Source organism: Ovis canadensis, chromosome 11 (assembly GCF_042477335.2).
Source record: "Ovis canadensis isolate MfBH-ARS-UI-01 breed Bighorn chromosome 11, ARS-UI_OviCan_v2, whole genome shotgun sequence".
Classification (NCBI taxonomy): Eukaryota; Metazoa; Chordata; class Mammalia; order Artiodactyla; family Bovidae; genus Ovis; species Ovis canadensis.
Genome location: NC_091255.1, coordinates 30,767,818 through 30,787,850, shown reverse-complemented (window position 1 = coordinate 30,787,850; position 20,033 = coordinate 30,767,818). Strand labels below are relative to the sequence as shown.

Sequence of the window (20,033 nt, the reverse complement as noted above, 5' to 3'; positions counted from 1 at the left end):
CTTTGACCACAGTTCCATGGGGCAGCCCTTTGCCCACAGCCCCAGCTCTCAGATGAATTTTAAGGTAGAACAATTACCCAAGTGTTTGGATGCTTCAGAGTCCTCCACTGGTTCCTTTCACTTGCCCCTACTGCTCTAAACAGTTGCTTTACTGCCAATATACCCCAGCCATGTGCCATTTGTTTCCTGCTGTGACACTGACTAACACACATGGAAAAATGCACACAGCGTGAGGTTAAGTGAAAGCAGCAGGGTACAAACCTAACTGTAAGCACTGCAGTCCCAATTCTGTCAAACAAATAAGCAAAAGCACACAGTTGCACACACGACATATATAAACAGAAAACAGAAAAATGTATACTGAAAAGCTCAATTTGTCTTCTCCGGGTGGTGTTTTTTTTTTTTTTTTTTAAATCTTCATCTTTGTGTTCTTCTGTGTTTTCCAAACTATAACAAACTTACATTATTTTGAAAATCAGGATACCAGTTATTAAAAATTTAAAAATAATGTTAATCATATTCAAAGAAATCCTCATTGGTGAACCATTACCTGTTACTTTAAATGTCTTGCAGAGCCTAGGGCTCTCCCTTCCTCCTAATGATGTAAAACTCCTATATGTGACACATTTTAGCGGCCGTGGCAGAAGCTCGTTCCAGAACTGCTGAATTTAGCTATGGCGAAGATCTAGAATTACTAACTTCTGAAGCACTGCTTTAGAGCATATTCTCTTATAACAGAAATTACTATATATACCAAGTATCTCTAAAATTCTAGTTGAACGATCCATTTTATTTCAAGTGGTAAGAAATATGGGCTTCTCAGGTGGCACTAGTGGTAAAGAATACCCCTGCCAATGTAGGAGACTCCAGAGACATGAGTTCGATCCCTGGGTCAGGAAGAACCCTGGAGGAAGAAATGGCAACCCACTCCAGTGTCCTTGCCTGGGAAATTCCATGAACAGAGGAGACTGGGGTCGTGCCTGGGAAATCCCATGCACAGTCCATGGGGATCTCAAAGAGTCAGACCCTACTGAGCAACTGAATACTCACACACAATAAAAAATAGAATGATGTTTTTGTGCCTCAGAATAACACAGACAAGTCACTATAATTAGGAGTTCTGCTATACAATGACCTCTCCACAAACCCCCCAACACTTTTAAATATTAGGCTCCATCTAAGACAGCAGGATGTCATAAAAGAGACTCTGGCCTCAGTGAAACTGCCCTTCCTATTCGAAAGCCATCTCTACCATCACCCCACATTTTTTTTTGCAAAGTACCTATCCCTGAATCACTGAATCCACGTGAACTAAATCCATCTATAATGGGACTGACATTCTAGAGTCCACCGTACTAGGATATGACCTAGGCTGGTGGCCAGAGCAGGCATTTCCTGTGATGGTCCTGATCGGCTAGGGGATCCCATTCGAGAGGAAACCATCTCAGACCCTTAGAAACTCCATCAGGGGATTTTCCTGATATTCTTAGCAATTCAGTAAACAACTTCAGAATGATTTCCATATTTAGGTACATTCAGAAACTTACTTCACCACTCACACCAGGAAGAATGGGAACTCACTTGGGCAGGTTGCCAGAGAGGATTTTCCAGGCGTACTCGCGGAGGTACTTCTGGAAAATAGTGGTCAGGGCGATCATGGGCTCCCCAGTACTTAGCTGTGAGCACTGCACCATGCATTTCTTGTAGTAGACGAAGAGGTCAGCGCAGCTGGGGAGCACAGCACCCCCCTCGTCCGTGTTGGGCTTAGGTGGGCCCTGGGCCTTGAAATCGGCCACAAACCGATCTATCAGCTCTCCAAGGTTTCTAGGAGGAAGAAAACATGAAATGTCATTTTAGTTCAACAAGGAGAAAGCAATTGTGCTTGACTGCCACCAGGAAATCATTCCTCATGCTTGTTAATATTGAAAACTGGACCAATTTTAGTAAATCAAAAACAAATATTATATGATATCACTTATATTCAGAAATGAATCTGTTCACAGAAACAGACTCATAAACAAAACAAACATCTGATTATCAAAGGGGAAAAAGCGGGTGGGGAAAAATTAGGAGCATGGGATTAACATACATACTACTGTATATAAAATAGACAATTAGCAAGGATTTACTGTATAACACAGGGAACAATATTCTATATCTTATAATAACCTATATAGGAAAAGAATCAACCTATATAGTTGAATCACTTTGTTATATATCTGAAATTAATACAATAATGTGAATCAACTATACCTTAATAAAAACAATTAATTTAAAACACTAAAAAAATTGGACCCATCTTTATCAGTATCATCAACCAAACACCACCCTCCCCCATAATAACATCAATGACAAAATTTGGCATTTGTCTGCTGCTTTACACTTTTCAAGGCATTCCATGGTCACATTTGATCCCAAACCCCTGGAGGAAAGAAAAGGTATTACTGGACCCTCTAAGAGATGACAAAATGAAGGCGTGCAAAGTTGGTCACATAATTTAGTGGCAAAGCTGAGCCTAGAATCTACTGCTTAGCTGTGTGCCCTGGTCCTAGTACCATATTAGTACCAGCTTCTGTTGCCAGAAGTGAAACCCTACATCATGACAGTCATCATTTTCTGAACACTTATGCTGCACAGCATTTTGTAAGCATCACTTCATTGAACTTCACTTGATCATCACAAATAACCTTATGACCTAGGGACTAACACTAACCTCCTTTTTACAAAGCAAGGAACAGAAAAGGACCTTGTCCAGCGTCATACAGCCAGACAGTGGGGGGAGTCAGGATTAAAAACCAAGCAGCCTGCCTCCAAACCTCATGGTTCTTACCCACTCTACCCTGTGCATGCATGCATCGCTTCAGTTGTGTCTGACTCTTTGTGAGCCTAGACTGTAGCCTGCCAGGCTCATCTGTCCGTGGGATTCTCCAGGCGAGAATACTGAAGTGGGTTGCCACGCCCTCAGGGGATCTTCCCTACCCAGGGATCGAACCCATGTCTCTTACATCTCCTACATTGGCAGGCAGGTTCTTTACCACTAGTGCCACCTGGGAAGCCCTCCACTCTACCCTACTACTCCTTAAACACAAAAAGTATAATGTCAGCAAATACTTAGACATCATTAACCTAAAGGTGGGCTTCCTAGGTAGCTCAATGATAAAGAATCCACCAGCCAAGCAGGAGATGTGGGTTTGATCCCTGATCTGGGAAGTTCCGCTGGAGAAGGAAATGGCAACCCATTCCAGTAACCTTGCTTGGGAAATCCCATGGACAAAGGACTGTGGCAGGCTACAGTCCAGGGGGTTGCAAAGAGTCGGATACAATTTAGCAACTGAAAAACAACAATAACCTCAGGATTCCCAGCAGATAGATACCTAAACAAAGAGGAACTGTAACGAAATATTCTTTACAAAAAAAATGCTTTCTTTCTCCTTTAATGTAGTTTATTCTTACAACTTCTGGAATTAAAGGTGCAAGAAATTCTGAGAGGAGAGAAACTATTGAGCAGCTCCAGGCTTGTCCCAGGTCACGGTGGTGACGATGGTTTTAATTTTCGCCCACTTCCCATTCGAACGTCACTGAGTTTGCCTCAGTCATGTTGAGTCATCACTGTTCGAATCCCACAGGGCTGTATTAATTGGTCCCTGCATAGCTGTGCTGTATGAAACATGGGGAAGGGGAGGGTGTTCCCACCACCCTGACATTCTGCTTCTTTTTAGGTTACTGTCTGAGGCTACAGGAAACCAGCTGTGCTTTTTACATGTATTTATATAACCGTCAGGAAGAAAAAGACAAGAACCACACGCAGTATCAATTAGCACGAACAGGGGAAGATTGACACTTTACCCAAAAGCTTTTGCTACTAAGAGCTTATGATATCCAGATACAGTCACTCTGCCCTCAGAGGACTTCAGGCCTAGGCTGGGTGCACTGTGACGGTGGCGATGGTCAGCAAGCCAAGGAGGAGCTTGACCTTGGAAAGCTCCAGGGTGACCATCCCCCTTCCTCACACCCTCTTCTTGCCTCACCTTTCCATTTAATCTCCCACTTCTCCTCCACAGTGTCCCCACGCTTCAGCTGGACTCCCCTCAGCTGCCCCCTCAGCTCCATCTCTAGCCCCTATCTCTGCGCCTTTGCCTGGATGCCTTCCTTGGTGTCTCTCCCGTCGCCATCTATTCACTGCCCTCCTAGCTCAGCTCAGGGGGCACCCAGACAACCCCTACTCACGCCCTTCCTCTATATAATTGCAATTTCTGGCATCTGTAATGCTTACACTTTTTTAAAAAATACACTACTATACAGTGTGAGGGTGTCACTTATTCTGGAAACATGCTGACCTCCCATCCTGAGCCTGCAGTGGGCAATGCTCATCAGGAATGGCTGTCTTTCTCACTGATCTCCGGGGTAAATTCAGATCCTTCCTGAGACAGTCCTGTAGCCAGTCCCTTCTTATAAGGTGAAGCTGGTACAAAAGGTGAAAGCTACTTGCTCTACAGTGGTAGAATCTTATTGCAAGATTCTTGAGAGCAGGGATAAGGTCTCTGTTACTTCTGCTCCTCCCGAAACTAATCTTCAAATTATGTTGGTGCCCAGCCTCCACATCTTGTCCCTAAAGGGTGGGAATGGAAGGGCGAGGTGTGGGCGGGGCTGCTGCACAGAGGAGAGCTCAGAACAGCAGGCAAGGCTTCCACTAGAGTGCTTCTATGAGAGACTCTAACCTCTGGGTCCATGGTACCTACCAAAACAGGGGCCAGAGCTCTGAAGCATTTTTACTTGACCCTCTCATCTAATTCCCCTGGAAGCCGAAGCCAGGATACTTCCTCATCTACCTCCTAGTTCAGAGTCAAGCTGATGAGTAAGACTGTAAATCGATTATGATCATAGAACAGAGACAGAAATTTCCTCATAAACAAACGTCTAACAATCTTCCACATTTTGCAGGATGTTCACTGGGTTACTTTGGACACTGTTCTCTGGTGTGAATGAGAAATAAACCAGTCAGAATATCCCACCTCTCTCTTTCACCTAGCACTCTTCATCAGCACGCTGCTATGCCACTTGAGACACTGGAAAACGAGCAATCAAGCAGCTTCACAGAAGGGGAAGAGTCACCTGGATGGGAAGGGCAAGGTGCATGAGCTGGCACAGAGGGTCCAAACCAATCAAAAACGGGTGGAGCACTTAGTATGTGCAAAGTGCTGTGGGCTGTATCGGATAAAAATGAGTTCACCTAAATAAAGAAGAAAAGCTACCATTTCTTCCAGACACCAAATGCTACCCTGAGTTTTGGCATGACGTTATAGGAAGAGCTACTGGAGAAAGGGGCATGCGCATGCTGACCTGTTGAACGGAATCGTAGACTTGCCCTTTATGCCCGAAAGCAATCACAATCAAATAAACGTTTATAAAGGGTTAAGTCCTGCTCATGGCGCTGTGAGGATAAAGACACAGTATCCTATTAGGGGAGACAGGACCTTCATGCTTATGATCTTAAGATCTCAAGATGCCAATAAATTGCCAGTTTTGCAGTATAGACACTACAAACAATTTGTTTTAGACAAAGAAAATATGAGAGGAAACTAGACAGAAAATTCCACGGCAGATTCAGGCGAAAGAATAAAGGCCTAGAGTCAGAAGTATCAAGGACTTCCCTGGTGGTCCAGTAGCTAAGACTGCATGCTCCCAATGCAGGAGGCCCAGGTTCAGTTCTAGTACACATCACCCAGAAAAATTTCTTAAAAAAAAAAAAAAAAGTACAGAATACGACGGACGGGAAGAAGGCGCTGGCTGGCCAAGGCAGAAGATGCCTGCAGCTAGGTTCATGCACATCTGAATTCCCACGGCAAACTGGTGTCGCACCTTTCACCCCTCCACGCTGTGTTCCAAAATGGTTTTTCGGTCTCTCTCTGACCCTGGGCTGTAAGCCTATAAACTAGGTACCTTGCTGCATGCATTATAAATACAATCTCATTTAATCCTCACAGCAGCCCTGATCAGAGGCATTAATACCTCCATTTTAAAAATGAAAAAACTGATGCTGAGAAAAATAATATAACTTGCCCTAGGCCACAGAATTTATTGGAGCTAGAATTTGAACTGGGGCCTGACTCCGAAGCCAAGCTCTATCAACTACCCGAGGCTTTGATTTCAAATCTCAAAAGTGCTATACAGACCTGTGGTGTCACAATGACTGCTCAGATTCACTTTCTCTCCAGCTTAAAGAAAGACATCATGGGTGTGGATGAGGTCTTTTGCCTTCTTCCCTGTAACTTGAGCTTTTAAGCCAGGAACTGTATAAGCATTTCGGGGGAGCCATGTGAAATACTGCTGGGAGTGCCATTGATACGTAAAACCACCTGGGAACAAAGACTATTTCAGAGCGATGGCAATAGAGGGAAAGATTAAAACACAGACAGAAAAACTACACTGCAGACCAAGCTTAGGTATGGGTGACCAAGGCTGTTTTTCCTGGTGGATCTGCAGGCAGCATTCACAGAAATGGTGTTTTAATTGGAAAGTACAGGAGAGATGGCTCCAGAAGAGGAAGATGGTAGTCAGAAGAAGTGGGCAAGAGGATGAGTGTGGGCAAAGCAGCTTAAGACCCCAGGAAGTTAGAGAACTTGTTCATCCAAGGGTACATGCAAGCTTCCTAGGTGGCCAAGAGGTAAAGCTGCCTGCCAGTACAAGAGACATCAAGAGATGTGGGTTCCATCCTTGGGTCGGGAAGATCCCCTGGAGGAGGGCACAGCAACCCACTCCAGTATTCTTGCCTGGAGAAACCTATGGATAGAGGAGCATGGTGAGCTACAGTCCACAGGATCACAAAGAGTCAGATACGACTGAAGCGATTTAGCTCACATACACCCATTCCTTTTGACTGGGGCAGGAGGGTTGGCTCTGGTGCGGTCAGTGGGGTTGGAGAGCCCCAACCCGATAACCCAATGGAGCAGATAAATAACGACGTGGACGATACTGGGAACAAGTTTCTCACGGCTGTAGAGAGTAGTTACAGACATGGGAACAGGGAGACTCCAATAACCCCTGTGGTGTTAGGTTAGAACTGGAGTTACTAGCATAGACTGATGGGTTTAAATATATAAACAGGTATAAAAGGATAAAAATATACACAGATATACACATACATGTATTTCCTAGCTCTCTCAGCGTGGAGGGCCTAGAAGCACGGTACTCAAGCAGTAATGAACAGACCTGATGACCAGCACTTAGTTTCTAAACATCTCCCGCCAAGGGAACAAGGGATCCTGGAAAAAAGGATGACTCCAGGGCTGGGTTAGGAAAGCACAAGAGGAGCCTGGTGTATTTTGCTGTGCCAGAAAGAAAGTGCTCAAAAGACACTAAGGGCATACAAAAAGGGTGGAAAACCAGCTGGAAGGGGCCAAGTCAAGGACGATTTGACCATTAGAACAAATAATGATGGGTCCTGGAAGAGAAGAAGGATGTTAGTGGAAAAACTGGTAAAATCCAAATAAGACCTGGAGTTAAGTGACTAGTACTATATCAGTGTTAACCAGCTGGTTTTGATGATAACTATACTATAGTTATTTAAGATGCGAACATGGAGTTTATGAGAGGGAATATGGAATATCTGCACTATTTTTGAAAATTTTTTAGGTCTAAATTTATTCCAACATAAAGTTAAAAGATAAAAAGATAGTAATGGCTATAAACCCACTGAATAAAACAGGAATCCACATGTCCATGCTGATAAATAAATGGAGAAAAGATAAAGCTGTTTCTTAAGACAGAAATGATGGGATTAGAAAAGTAATTACTTGGCAACTCTCTAAGTAATAAAGGATTCAGACAAATGTCATTAACGAATGGCAAAATAAATAAGTAAAATATGAGAAAGAAGCTATTTATATGGGTTCAAGGTTAAGTAATTAACACTTATTAAACACTTATTAATTAACCTGGCCGATACCATCTAAACCAAGTAGTAAAAATGAGCAGCACAAGTAATGAGACATGTTGACGCTGTATGTCTCATGATAGGAGTCACTGAGAGAAACACGGCACCACTTCTGTGTGAATCATGACTCACGAGTCTGCATCAGTCAGAACCAGACTGAGGGACATTCCACAAAGTAACTGGCCTGCACTCATCAAAAATTTTCAGGCTATGGAAGATAAAAGTTATTCTTCTAGATGGAACCAAGAGTTGTGACAAATAAATGTAACCTGCAATCCTGGAATGGATTTGAGATCTATAAAAAAACAGGATTGGGACAAATGGGGAAAGTGAATGGGGACTATGGATTCAATGCAAGTGCTGTGTCAACGCTACCTTCTTGATTTTAATGACTACACTGTGGCTATGTGGGGCTGTCCAGGTGGCTCAGTAGAAAAGATCCACCTGCAGGAGACATGGGTTTAATACCTGGGTGGGGAAGATCCCTTGGAGAAGGGAATGGCAACCCACTCCAGTATTCTTGCCTGGAAAATTCCATGGACAGAAGGGCCTGGTGGGCTACAGGCCATAGGGTCACAAAAGAGTTGGACATGACTTAAGACACTAATAAACAAACAAACAAAAAACAATGTGTATATATACATGAGAATGTGTCTGTCTGTGAGTGTGTCTGCTCAGAGGTGGGAGGGACAGCTGTTAATGGAAGAATCTGGGTGAAGGATACATAGGAGCTCTGTGTACAATTCTTGGAACTCTTCTGAAAGTTAGAAGTTAATTCAAAACTAACGATAAGCAACGTCTGTTTACAGGAAACTCCAGGCTTGACCAAGCTAGAAGCGGTGGCAGGCTCTATTTCAACAAAAGCTATTACAGAGAACTCAGGAGAATGGGCAGAAATGGAGTCACTAGTAATTTCTCAGCCTGAAAATGTCACTGAATGGAGTGAAGAAAAAAGTGGTTATGGAGAGAAATCAAATGGGCAGAAATGGAGTCACTAATAATTTCTCAGCCTGAAAATGTCACTGAATGGAGTGAAGGAAAAGTTATGGAGAGAAACTGCTTCTGCAAGAGTCAGCCAAAAAAAATGACTACATCTCCAAGAGTAGAAGAGATACAACTTCCTCCTTGGACATAAACAAAAACTGAGAAACCAGCTCAGGGCACAGAAGGACAGCGCGGCCCAGCCAGGTGAGAGGTGACTTCGGGACAGCCCCACTCCTGCCTCCTCCCTGGGCACCGGCTCCGCAGTCCTCCTGCTGCTGCTGGGCCCTGGGCTGGGGCAGGTGCTGCCAGGACTCTCCCCGGGCAGGGAGGGCGCTATGGAGATGAGAGAGTGGACCCCATGCCAGGCTCGGCGGAGAGCTGGCAGCACCAACCAGGCCACCCAAGCACCCGAGAGCCTGAACAGGATCACCAGAAGGGCAGGGCAGACGCGGCTCCGAGCCCTGCTTTCTTGTGCCAGGAGCCGACATGTCGTGTCGCTTCACTGTCGCTGCTAATCCTGCGGGGGGCTTTATTCACTCGCCTGTAGAGGGTGCAAAAGAGACTCGGAGAGGTGAGGACCAGAGCTGGAGGCCCGAGGCGGGGTGCAGGGCCTGGATACAAGCGCAGGTCTGTCTGGCACCCAGGCCCATGCTCTTTCCACTATTTTGGGTTGGGTCTCTGTCCTCTGGGAGCTTGTGAATGGCCTCAGGTTTTCCTCCTTGCAGAGCTACGACAGGAGGAGTGATTTGCCCCCAGTCAATGCCCACTTGAGTTCCTTCCCCAGTCTTAGGATTCTCTGACTTCAGGAAGGACTTAGAAGAACCTCTTGAAACTGTACTCAAAATAGTGTGTGGGTTCATGTGGATTTTTCTTTTTTGGCAAAGAGGCCTGTGGTTTGTGTTGGTTCTCAGAGGGGTCTATGACTCGAGGGTAACAACCCACTGCTTTAGGCATTATTCTGTCTGATGCTCTCCTGTAACAGATGAGGAAATGGGTTTCTTGAACTTGATTTCCTGCTCCCAGCTTTTGCTGCTTATTCTGGAGCGAGAGCAGCCTGGCCTACGCAGTTCTCCTACGAGAAGCTTCCGCTACTGCCCTTGTGTTGTGGACGCGTCCCAGCGAGGCCAGGCGGCAGGCTGAGGGGCCAGCACTGCGTTTTCAGAGAGAAATGGAGAGTCCCTGAGGAAGGGAGGGCTGGCCCTTCACCCAAAGTCTCATGAACAGTGAGTGTGCTTTATATGAATTTAGGCCATGTGAGAAGAGTGGATCCCAGGATGATACCAGATAATCCACAAAATGACTCTTTTTTTTTAAAACTGGACAGGTTTGGGGAAACCACATGGTTATCTCAGATATGCACTTTAAACCCTAGGCCCAGCTGCTTTCAAGCCTTTCTAAAAATAAGAATTTGGATTGATAAGAGAAGATAGGGGTTTGGCCCATAATAGTCATACAGGTGGACTGCTTCAAGACCTGTTCATCTAACAGGCAAATAGCAGCTCCTTTTTCCTGCCCTGCAGAGATGTCTTATTAGTAATCTTGAGAAAAAACTTTGTGAATGCAGAAGACAGGATGTTAAAAAATAAAAAAAGGTAATAGTAACTATTTAACAGACGAGGAAATGATTTCTTAAATTTGATTTTAGTAGTCTGCCCTTCTGCATGCCTATGGATGTAAGCCAAATGGATAGAGAGCAGGAGGAAAACTGAGGCTTTACAAGGCAAAAGATGTCAAGGCAACTTTTTTTTTTTTTTTGCTGGGTAGGTGGCAGGGAGGAGGTTGTTTTTGTTAACATAGAAGCTCTTCCACAAATTAATTTTCCAGGATTTTAATATGTAATTTGTAATATGATTACAAAATATGCATTTTGTAATCAACAAAGAAAAGAATAGAAGCAATGTATCACCAATTCAATGGACATGAGTTTGAGCAAACTCTGGGAGATAATGGAGGACAGAGGCGCCTGGGGTGCTGCAGTCCATGGGGTCGCAAAGAGTTGGACACGACTTGGCAAATGAACAACAACAATAAAATAAAATAGCTGAAGAACAATAACGTTCCAGGTAAGACACAAATACCCACTTGAAATGTTCTCTTAATTTTCTGGTTTACCTTTGGAATATACTTTTAAGTAAGAATGTGCTAAAATGAAAGAAACATTAAAAAAAAAAAAAAGAGGGTGAGAGGGACTAGACTTTAAGACCTAAGTGCTTTCCCAGAGAACGCCCCTTGAGGAGCTTCTCAGAGCTGCTGTTGTCCCTGTGTGAGCCACTCTCTGGTCCTCCTAAACATATACTTTAGGCTTCAGGGCCTCTTCTCGAAGCCCAGACCAGCCTGCCTCCAGTCAGTTCGACATGTTTCAGAAACCCGGCCTTTCCAAAATGGCCCTTCCACAGTTGCTCTGGCTGTGGACAGAGATTCAGGGATGAGGAGGGGTCCCTGTCCTATGCATGGAAGTGGATACTGGAACATGACCACACTCTGCTGGCTGTGAGAGTACTCATGACCATATTCAGCTGGCTGTGGTTGCAGTGGGCTGCTTGGTAAGCATTTTCTGGAGCCCCTGCATTTGTAAAAAGCATGTATATTAAATGATGATAATTCATCAAAGAAAATAAGAAGCCATCAGTCCAAACAGACAAAAACAGACAAACCAACAAGTGGGGGAGAAGAGGAAGCTCTTCCTTCTAGTAGAATCCCAATTAGTAAATTTAGAAGAAATGATAGAAACCCAGAGTGTTTGGCAAACACTACAGTAATCACAGTCAGGCAGGAATGGTCAAGGGATGTGACAATGAGGGGCGAAGTGACGAGACGGGGGATGTTTGCATGGTTCCGAAGTATCCCCCCACAAAATACTTATTTTAAAGCAAAAGCACAGCTTTATTGGGAAAAAGCTGGCAGACACCACTTAAGCAACTGGTCAAGGTCAACCTCAGCAGTAACAGGACAAAGCCACGTGAGGTGCCCCCTCCTGACGTCGTGCGCTGGGCACTGAGAAGGACACAATGTCACCTCTGTGGTGTTCCTGCCCAAAACACATAATCTGGATTTAATCAAGAGGAAACATCACAAACAGAAATTGAGGGCTTTGGACAAAAGAGCTGGTCAAACACTTTTCAAAAGTGTCAAGGTCATGAAAGACAGAGACTGAGGAACTGTTCAGGCTTAAAGGAGACTAAGGAGACCTGACAACTAAACGCACGACTGGATCTTGGACCAGAGGGAGGACATGCAGGGGAGAACAGCAGCTTCCTGATTTTCATAACTTCGGTTCTACAAACTGCTACCATTCCCTGGGGGCTTCCCAGGTGGTGCAGGGGCAAAGACCCTGCCCGCCAATGCAGGAGACATGGGTTCAATTCCTGGGTCAAAAGATCCCCTGGAGAAGGAAATGGCAACGCACTCCAGTATTCTTGCCTTGGAAATCCCATGAACAGAGGAGCCTGGTGGGCTACAGTCCCTGGGGTCACAAAGAATCCGACCCAACTTAGCAACTAAACCACCACCACCATTCTCTGGACAGAGGATATATGAGAATTCTTTTATAACTTTTTGGTGAATCTAAATGATTTCAAAATGAAAAGTTAAACAAATTATACTTGAAAACATATACATTAGATTTGAGGCTTTCATTCTCCACTTTTCAGCACCTGACATCATAAAGCCTGGCAGGCTGACATGCAGATGTAAGGGCTCAGTGCCCATCTTGGAAATAGGCGCTGGGATCCATTTGGGAGCACCTCAGAGTCACATTCAGGCTTCTGAGATTTACAGACATAATACATTATAATGCTCAAAAGACCAAAAAGTATCCTTAGCAGCTTTCCAGGGAGGGTCATGGGCATGCCAAGTCCCTCCTTCAACCTCTAGAAGGAGCTGTGCCCTTGTGAGGCCCCTCCCTGACTCGAGGAAGGAGAAAGGGCAGGAGAAAGCAAAGTGGTTGTCACTCACTTGTCCTGGGACTCAATATACACATAGAGATGCGGCTCAAAACACTTGGAAACAATGCCGTGAAATGGATTGTCTGGGGCTTTAGGCTTCTTAGGCTGTAAAGGAAAAAAAGAGAGAAAAGGAAAGAAAAAAAGAAACTCTATATTTGAGCCATCTTTGCAAATCTTCCAGCAGTTTCAACAAAAACATCCCTTCAAAGTTCACTCCTAACTTACAGAAAAGCAGCACACAGTGTAACCAGACTGGGACTATGTCCTGTATTATAATTCATGCCAGCTTGTGAATAATAAACCAGCTTTGCTGGCATCATTTATGTGCTCTGTGCAGTGAAGATTTACAGCTACTGTGATAACACATGCATTTTCAATTTGGAAGTTCTTCATCATCTGACCGATGTTTCAAAAATGCAAATTCTTGCTAATAATCAGCACCTTATAGCTGGGCAGTGCCTTGGAATGTCTAAAGTACTTTTACACAGTCTAGTTTTAAAAGCCTCCATTTACTGCTTGTTATTATGGGCCAAGCACTTTGATACAAAATAACCTCTCATCTACTCCTCACAACAACCCTCAATGTAGGAATTATGACTACTATTTTACACTAAAAGAAGGGCTTCTCTGGTGGCTCAGCTGGTAAAGAATCCACCTACAGTGAGGGAGACCTGGGTTTGATCCCTGGGTTGGGAAGATCCCTTGGAGAAGGGAAAGGGTTACTCGCTCCAGTATTCTGGTCTGGAGAATTCCATGAACTGTATAGTCCATGGGGTCACAAACAGCTGGACACAACTGAGCTACACCTAAAGAAAGGAAGGCACAGTAGGTGTTAGCAGCCTGCCCCCAGGCACAGGGTGAAGCTTCCTATCTCCTGAACCAGAACTCTTCCTATTAGATCACTGCTGTCCCTGCAGTGTTTCCTGACTGCTGAATTTCATCAACAAATAGGAAAAAACAAAAACAACAACAAGAAGGGTAGGGGGCCAACACAGGGTTGCTAACTTTGTATTTTGCTACTTTACACTCTCGACATTCTTGCCACAAGTTCCTAAAAGAGTATTTTATACCTAAACCTTTTAAAAGAGAAAATAGCTGCATAAAGGCAGTTCCTCCCAAGAAGAGACAGTTAGTTGGCGACCTTATACCAAGATAGAAAGACAGACAGATAGATAGACAGGCTGGCTGTTTCATCTGTATTTTTTGCCTCGTAGCAGCGAAAACATGGATCCGCCCCGGTCCCCAACTGATGCTGGGAAAACTGTATCTGATAAAAAGGTTATCTGGGTAGGCAAGCATTTAAAAACTACTGTTTGCTACTAAATTTCCTTTCAAAACATCTAAAAAATAAACAAGATCTTCCTACATATTTCTGTTCCTAAAAAAAGAAAAAGTCAGTTCTATCTATGTTTTGTTTGTGGGCACTTGAAAATAGATACAGGTCTCTGAGGCTTTGCTGGGGTTGATACAAGGGTACAATCTGGATATAAATCAGCACTATAACATACTCGTTGAACTGAACTGTTCATCTCTTAATACATGAGAAAAGCTAAGCTCCTAAAGACAGACGGAAATAATGATTACCTTCTTCTAGTAATAAAAAAAAAAAACCCGAAATGCTTAAAAACATCTATAAAAACTGGTAATGATCACCTGAAATGTCAACTGTAGACATACCCCATTTAATCTCATATCTAGCTCTATTCCCTTTTCACCTTCTAAGAATTCCATGTCTTTATTTACTTATTTGGCAGGATTTGAAGAAACTCTGGTCCTTCCTAAGACTAACTATAGTCTGGGATATTTTCTCTTACTATCCAGAAGCCACTGCCAAAGTCAGGCCTTAGGCTGAGACTGTAAGAGACTCTGGGCTTCCCAGGTGGCATCAGTGGTAAAGAAGGCACCTGCCAATGCAGGAGATGTAAGAGACGTGGGTACGATCCCTGGATCGAAAAGATTCCCTGGAGGAGGACATAGCAACCCACTCCAGTATTCTTGCCTGGAGAATCCCATGGATGGAGGAGACTGGCGGGTTGCATGTGGTAGCAAAGAGTTGAACATGACTGAAGTGACTTAGCACGTAAGACCAGGTTAATTTGAGTTTAAACTGGCTAGATTCAAAGTTCTACTTCATTTCATAGATACCTTAGGGGTTTGTCTATATTTCCATTAGTTTAGAATGAGGGATCTGTGATGCAGTGTGATGACTGTGAAGGTGTGGTCCTTATCTGTTTTACATTTTCCAAGTCAGTTACTTATATTTCAAAATTTGTTCTTCTTTTCAATAAAGTGATCTGATAAATGAACAGAGAAATGTGATTTAATTTGTCTAATTTTTTTAGAATTAGATATCCTGAAATATCCTGATTTTAACAGCGCCACACAGCATGTGTATGGGCATGCTCAGTTGTGTTCGACTCTTTGCGACTCCACAGACTACAACCTGCCAGGCTCCTCTGTCCACGGAATTTTCCAGGCAAGAATACTGGAGCTGGTTGCCATCTCCTTCTCCAGGGGATCTTCCCGACCCAGGGATCCAATCCCTGGCTTCTGTGTCTCCTGCAATGGCAGACAGGTTCTTTAGCAGCTGAGCCACAGGGGACCCAGATATCCTGATTTTAGAACTGGAAAACAAGACCACAATACCCAGATGCCTTTTATTAACTAAAATGCAATCTTCATAAATATTATAATTATTCCCTTTATTTATATTTTCTTCCCCTGACAAAAATATTCACATGTCTGTAGGATAGCTTCTGGAAATTATAAATGGGGGTTTGTGTAATATAGAATATTGTCATGTTTTAAATCAACATGTGTATTTTGCATCTGGCTTTATTTAATTTCAGTGTGCTTTCCCAACAATTGACAGTGTTTTAATTTATCACTTTTGGATCACATTATAACATTTAAATAAATCTATAAATGAGATATCACACTGGTGTTAAATTTTCTGATTTTGATCTGTGGTGATTTTAGTGAGTACCTCTCCTTAGTGAACATCTTTCTTAAGTGAATGTGTTTCCTAGAAAGGAAATACATACTGAAATACTCAGAGACAAAGGGAATGATACTTATACACTGACTTGTTCTGAAAGAGAGACAGACAGAGGGAGGGGGAGTAAGAGACAGAAGAGAGAGGCGAGGGGAGAAAATGATCAAGTGAGTGCAGCAAAATGGCAGAAACTAGTGAGCTCAGGTGAAAGATATTTGGGAGTTAGAAGGCCATGGCACCCCACTCCAGTACTCTTGCCTGGAAAATCCCATGGGCAGAGGAGCCTGGTAGGCTGCAGTCCATGGAGTCGTGAAGAGTTGGACACAACTGAGCGACTTCACTTTCAATTTTCACTTTCATGCATTGGAGAAGGAAATGGCAACCCACTCCAGTGTTCTTGCCTGGAGAATCCCAAGGACAGGGGAGCCTGGTGGGCTGCTGTCTATGGGGTCGCACAGAGTCAGACATGACTGAAGCAACTTAGCAGTAGCAGCAATATTTTTAAAACTTTCCCTAAATTTGACATTATGTTTTTAAAAAAGAGAAGACGGTTTCAAATAACAATAAAAAATCCAAATAAGGCCTAGAGTTAAGTGACTAGTACTGTGTCAGTGTTAACCAGCTGGTTTGATGATGACCGTACTATAGGTATATCCCAGGTATAGTAGAGGAGCATTTTGAGAAACGGCACATCACCAGCAGCTGGGACCACACTGAGTGGCAGCAGAGACATCCACACCTGAGTGAAAAACGAGGTTAGCACCAACATCCTGGTTTTGATAACGTGCTGTAGTTATGGGAGTCATCAGCACTGAGGGAGGCTGAGAGATGGGCATCCAGGACTTCTCTGTGCAACTTTTTATGAGTGTATAATTATTTTGAAATTAAAAGTTTTTTTTAAGTGGTTCAGAGGGACTTCCTGGTAGTCCAGGGGTTAAGACTTCCCCTTCCCATGCAGGGGGTGCGGGTTCCCTGGTTGGGATCCCTGGTTGGATTCCCAGGGGGATGCCTGATTGGAGAGAGAAGATCCCACATGCCTCATGGGCAAAACACCAAAACATAAAACAGAAGCAATACTGTAACACATTCCATAAAGATTTTAAAATTGATCCACATCAAAAAGCTCTTAAAAAAACAGAAGTTCAGCAGAGTCAAGACTCCAAAGGCGAAGAAGTTTGGGGAATATCTTTACCTATTTATTTTGCTTATATTTTCCTTTTTATGTATGCACAAAATGATGTGATAAAAATGTATGGATGAATCCAGAGAGCTTATTCAGATAAACAGAGATTTCAATGACTAGGGAGTATGGCTATCTGATATTTCAACAAACTCACCCTGACCTGTCTTCCTGGGGACCCAAGTTTGATGAGGTCCCACAGACACCTCTGGCTGTGGCTCAGAGAGCCAGCCGCACAGCCACACAGCCCAGGTGGCCCGAACCTTCCTCAGGAGACTCTACTTTGCCCAGCCTCTGCTCTCTAATGGCGCTCCCAGCAGAGAGGAGGGGCCTATAGCCATAGTCATAGCTCCCTGTCCTCTTACAGAGTTTTCAATGTGATTTGGAAGCAAGAGGGGAACAATGGCAGGCACTGCCTCAAGTCTGTTTTTTTTTTAACCCCCACTGAGCTGCCTCCTGCTTCTGGCTGCCTCATATCTGTGTTCATATTTAGATGCTACAGGCTAGAATTGGAGCTCAAGTTGGTGTCTCCCTTTGCACCTTCAGGCTCCCTAAAGGGTTGCTTCTCAGCTTAAAGAACATACTAAAGTCGTTTAGCAGTAGCACTCAGGCTGGACTTCGGAGTGTGTGGATTCTGTCCAAAAGCTGCAGATGTTTAAGCTATTTCCTCCTGGAGTTTGATGGAATAATAAAAGGTTACTGTTGTCACAGTAAGGAGGTCTGCAGCTGGTCCCATTTCCTTTTATTACAATCCAATGTAAACAGATTAAATCTAACTGCTCGGATCACCAGAAGGGTACATTTTAAAGCCAGAAATTCCTCATTTCTTCTTTCTTTTATACTCTGAGGACCCTCAGTCCTCTTTCAGATGCCATTTTTTAATCATTGGGAACATGTTGGCACAGACTGCTTGAAGTAAATACCTCTTCTCAAGTTCACACTCCCTTCTCTATAGGCTCATCTTGAAGGCACCCTGTCTGCTGACTGCAGTGATGCCAACAGGCTGGGTAACCCAGGACAAATACTGGTCCCCCTGCCCCAGCCGAGCTCACCACCCGCATTTCGTGTGCTTCCCCCTGAAGCCCCACCTGGCTCCTCCTCTTCCAGTGCGCCCAACTTCAGAAGCCAGAGAGTGACTGGGAAGTCGGGGCGGGGGTGCGGGGGGGTCCTGGAGCTCCCACCTAATCAACCACAAGTGGGATGGTGCTGGGGAGGCGGTATGAGGTTGGGGACGCAGACGAGGAGGCACTAGTCACTGGTGTTTCAGTTTTATTACTAAAAAGGAACAGCCCGTGAAACTGAGGGTGGGTCATCTAGCTCAGAGGTTTTCAGTACTTTTTTTAGGTTTTTAAATATATGGACCATTTTCAAAGTCTTCACTGAATTTGTTACAACATTGCTTCTGTTTTATGTTTTGCTTTTTTGGCCGAGAGGCATGTGGGATCTAGCTTCCTGATCAGGGATTGAACCCCTTGCATTGGAAGCTGAAGTCTTAACCACTGGACCTCCATGAAGTCTTAGTACTTTCCTTTTGAACATACCTAGAACCCCTGATCCCAAAAGAATTTTACCTGGGAGTCCATGAAAAAAGTGACTCAAAACAGAACTGCTCTATTTGGAGGGACTTGGAGCTCTGGTCTCCTCCCAGCTCCCCACAGTGACATGTGATAGGGCACCAAGGAACAGAACTGGAAAACCATTGGCTCCCTCTAAACAAGGGAAGTCCAGTGAGAAAAGTACCCGCCTAAGGTCACACAGCCAGCTGATGGCAAACCAGAGTCTGGCATCTTCTCCATCACGTGACTCTGCGTTACCCTAGGCACCTGTGTTGTGTGTCCTTAGAATGAGCAGATCTTCATCCTTAAGACAAGCTTAATCTCAAGCTTCCAGGATGAGCAAAAAGTTCCACAAGAAAGAAAACAAAACCAAGTTACCTGACAAAACTGATTTTGTAGCTCATGGGGAACTCTATCATAATCCAGTTTTGTGACACCCAGAGATGACTGGTTGATGGGATAATTTTCCAACAGCACTGCGCAACTCTGAGTGCTCAACTGCATGATTCTGGGTGTGACAGCGGCAGCCATGTGCACTGGGGAGACAGGAGGGCCCTGAAAATGGCCCAACTACAGAAGGCCAGCTCAGAGGGCACAGACACCCAAGCGCGGGTGGAGGATGAGCTCCACACCTGGACTCTCCTTTCTCATCCCAGTCCTTCCTCCCCAAATGGGGGAGACACATTTCTTTCTTTTTTCGGCTGTGCTGAGTGGCATGTAGGATCTTAGTTCCCAGACCAGGGATCAATCCTTCAACCCCTGCACTGAAAGCATGAAGTCTTAACCCCTGGACCACCAGGGAAGCCCCTGAGAGAGGCATTTCTTTAAGAGAAATTTTTGTTTTCTCCTAGCCTAGCTGATATGATGGCTTTAAATCAATTACATTTAATCCTGTAGATCTCTGGGATGTGGCCTCAGGGCATCTCTCCAGTTTTATTCATTCCCTTTTATTCATGGGATTCATTTCTAGGTCCTCCACTTTTCAGGGCGACATCACGGTGTGATGCAAAGAGAGCCAGGAAAGGAATTTTAGTCTCTGACTTCCAGACCTGGCTTCTAGTCCTTTCCCAGCTTCTTCACTTCCAAACTCTGTAACCCTGGGCTAGTCACTGAGCCTGCCGCTCACAGAAATCCTGTAAAAGGAGAGGCAGGCACAGGAAGGACGAAATAAAGTAAAGCCTGTGGAAGACTTCTAAACTGTAAAGCACCATAAAAATTTGAGGCATCCGTGTTATTATAATTATTTAATCAGTGGATCAGATACCCCTGTGGCATCGCTTCAGAGCTGCTCCTGGGAGTTCTGCTGTCTTGGCTCCTGCCAGGACTGTACCCCTATCGTCCCCCCGGGGCTAGGAGCACAGGGTGAACTGCGACGGGCACGGCTATGGGGTTCCCAGAGCTGCTCTTCCCAGCCGGCCTCCCTTTCGGTGGTGTCTGGATC

General features: G+C 44.4%; 1 protein-coding gene across 1 annotated transcript in view; it reads right to left on the bottom strand.

Annotated features, from left to right (window-relative positions):
* The window catches only part of VPS53 (VPS53 subunit of GARP complex), a 124,415-nt gene that overhangs the window by 42,574 nt on the left and 61,808 nt on the right, over nt 1-20,033 (bottom strand). The window contains exons 13-14 of the mRNA XM_069603041.1: nt 12,872-12,966; nt 1,582-1,824 (exon numbers count right to left, since the gene is read on the bottom strand). Coding sequence (XP_069459142.1) covers nt 1,582-1,824; nt 12,872-12,966 — 338 coding nt within the window. The remainder of the gene's footprint in view (nt 1-1,581; nt 1,825-12,871; nt 12,967-20,033) is intronic.